Genomic DNA, 1,717 nt, shown 5'->3' with positions numbered 1-1,717 from the left:
TGTTAATATTTATCTATCTATCTCTCTCTCTCTCTCTCTCTCTATATATATATATATATATTTATATATATATATGTATGTTTGGAATAGTACAAACTGATAATAGCTTATAGTTAAATAAGTGACTTTCTATATATTAGGAATGTCGCATTAAACGTGTGTAATTGAGGATTTGTAAATTTTGTGGATTTTGGTCTTTTCTGGATTTAATAATCAGTTACAATTTTTATTTTAGAACTGCTACATGAATACGTTGGATGAATATCATAGAAATGGCTATTGCTAAAGTTTGTCAAGATTGCTACTTGCAGTAATCAAAAACATCTTAAAGATGTATCAGCACTTTTTCTTTTTTCTTCTTTTTTTGTATTAAAACATTGATGGATAAAATAAAAGTCATTTTAATGGTCACTTATTTAGAGTCTTTTTATGACTACTTTTTTTTTAAAAAAATGTCAAACCAGTTGGTTTTATGAATCTCTGAATGAAATTAGTGATAATTTATTGTTGGAGATGTTTTACAAATCTTATTGTGTTGTAAAACTTGACTTGAAACCCACGCGACTGCAAAACGAATCGAGAGAAAGTATTTTCAACCCTCCGTTTCTCTTTGTTATTTTAACGGAAGAAACTCAATGCTAAAATTGTAATGCCAAAAAACTTAAAATAAGGTTGATTTTTCTGCCGCATTTTGTTGCACAATAAAAAAAAATTTAAAAAGGACTTTATACGCTTCCCAGAAAGTTAATTTATCAATTTTAGGAATTACAATGGTTTTGTTTATTTTATAAATGAAATTTTAGAATGTTCTTGTCATACTTTTAATTTTGGTACTAAGATATAGAAATTCGAAGTTTTAGAGACATCGTTGTTTCTTTCATTCTCTGTTTATTTAGGTTACATTTTTTTATTCTCCATTAATCAGTTGAAATTTATGTTCTGGGTAATTCTTAGGTTATAGATAATTATGGTTTAAAAAAATAATTATAACATTTTAATTCTTGATTTTTTTTCTACGTTAATGCATGTAAATCTATATTTTGTGTCAGTAAAAAAATTTCGGCAGAGATCATTTTAGGAATTTTTTATTTTTTAATGCAATTGTTACGATATTTGTTTACACTTTGACGAAACAAGGCATCACTTTTTAATACTCTAACGATCCTTGGGATGGTTTCATAGGTGACATATCACGTCGGTTTTCCCAAGTCCCAACTAAAAAAGTTTGAAAGTTTCATACCAATTCCCTAAGACAACTTTGCCATTTTTCCTAAACAACTTTATAAAGTATTTCATCACAAAATTATGGTTAACATAAGCATGATTATTATTTAGCATTTTCACATGTATTATATATGTTACCGGCAAAGTATGAAACGCCGGCATTGTATAGAATGCCTAGGCATTGTATAGAATGCTGGATGATTTTAGGCTAAGTATGAAATGTGAGAAGTATTACATACTTTCCCTAGGCATTGCATAAAATGCCTAGGCATTCTATAGAATGCCAAATGCTATTTAGGCAAAGTATGAAATAAACTTCCTGATGTCCTGTTGGGGTTAGTATGCAAATGATGTGTATGTTACTGTAAATAACTGAAATCAGTGGTTGTTGACTTTCACCGGTGAATGTTGACAATCATATAGTCGCTTTGGTGAGTGTCCGAAATATTTATTACATCTGATTTGATATTAATTTATTCAAATATAACTACCT

General features: G+C 28.4%; 1 protein-coding gene across 1 annotated transcript in view; it reads left to right on the top strand.

Annotated features, from left to right (window-relative positions):
• The window catches only part of LOC107438668 (uncharacterized), an 11,567-nt gene extending 11,156 nt beyond the window's left edge, over positions 1 to 411 (top strand). Inside the window, exon 6 of the mRNA XM_043049735.2 lies at positions 236 to 411. Within this exon, the coding sequence (XP_042905669.1) occupies positions 236 to 286 (51 nt within the window). The 3' untranslated portion in view covers positions 287 to 411. The remainder of the gene's footprint in view (positions 1 to 235) is intronic.
• The last annotated feature ends 1,306 nt before the right edge of the window (positions 412 to 1,717 follow it).

This window comes from Parasteatoda tepidariorum, chromosome 5 (assembly GCF_043381705.1).
Source record: "Parasteatoda tepidariorum isolate YZ-2023 chromosome 5, CAS_Ptep_4.0, whole genome shotgun sequence".
Classification (NCBI taxonomy): domain Eukaryota; kingdom Metazoa; phylum Arthropoda; class Arachnida; order Araneae; family Theridiidae; genus Parasteatoda; species Parasteatoda tepidariorum.
The sequence above is the reverse complement of the archived record's forward strand: the minus strand, read 5'-3'. Positions and strand labels throughout refer to the sequence as shown.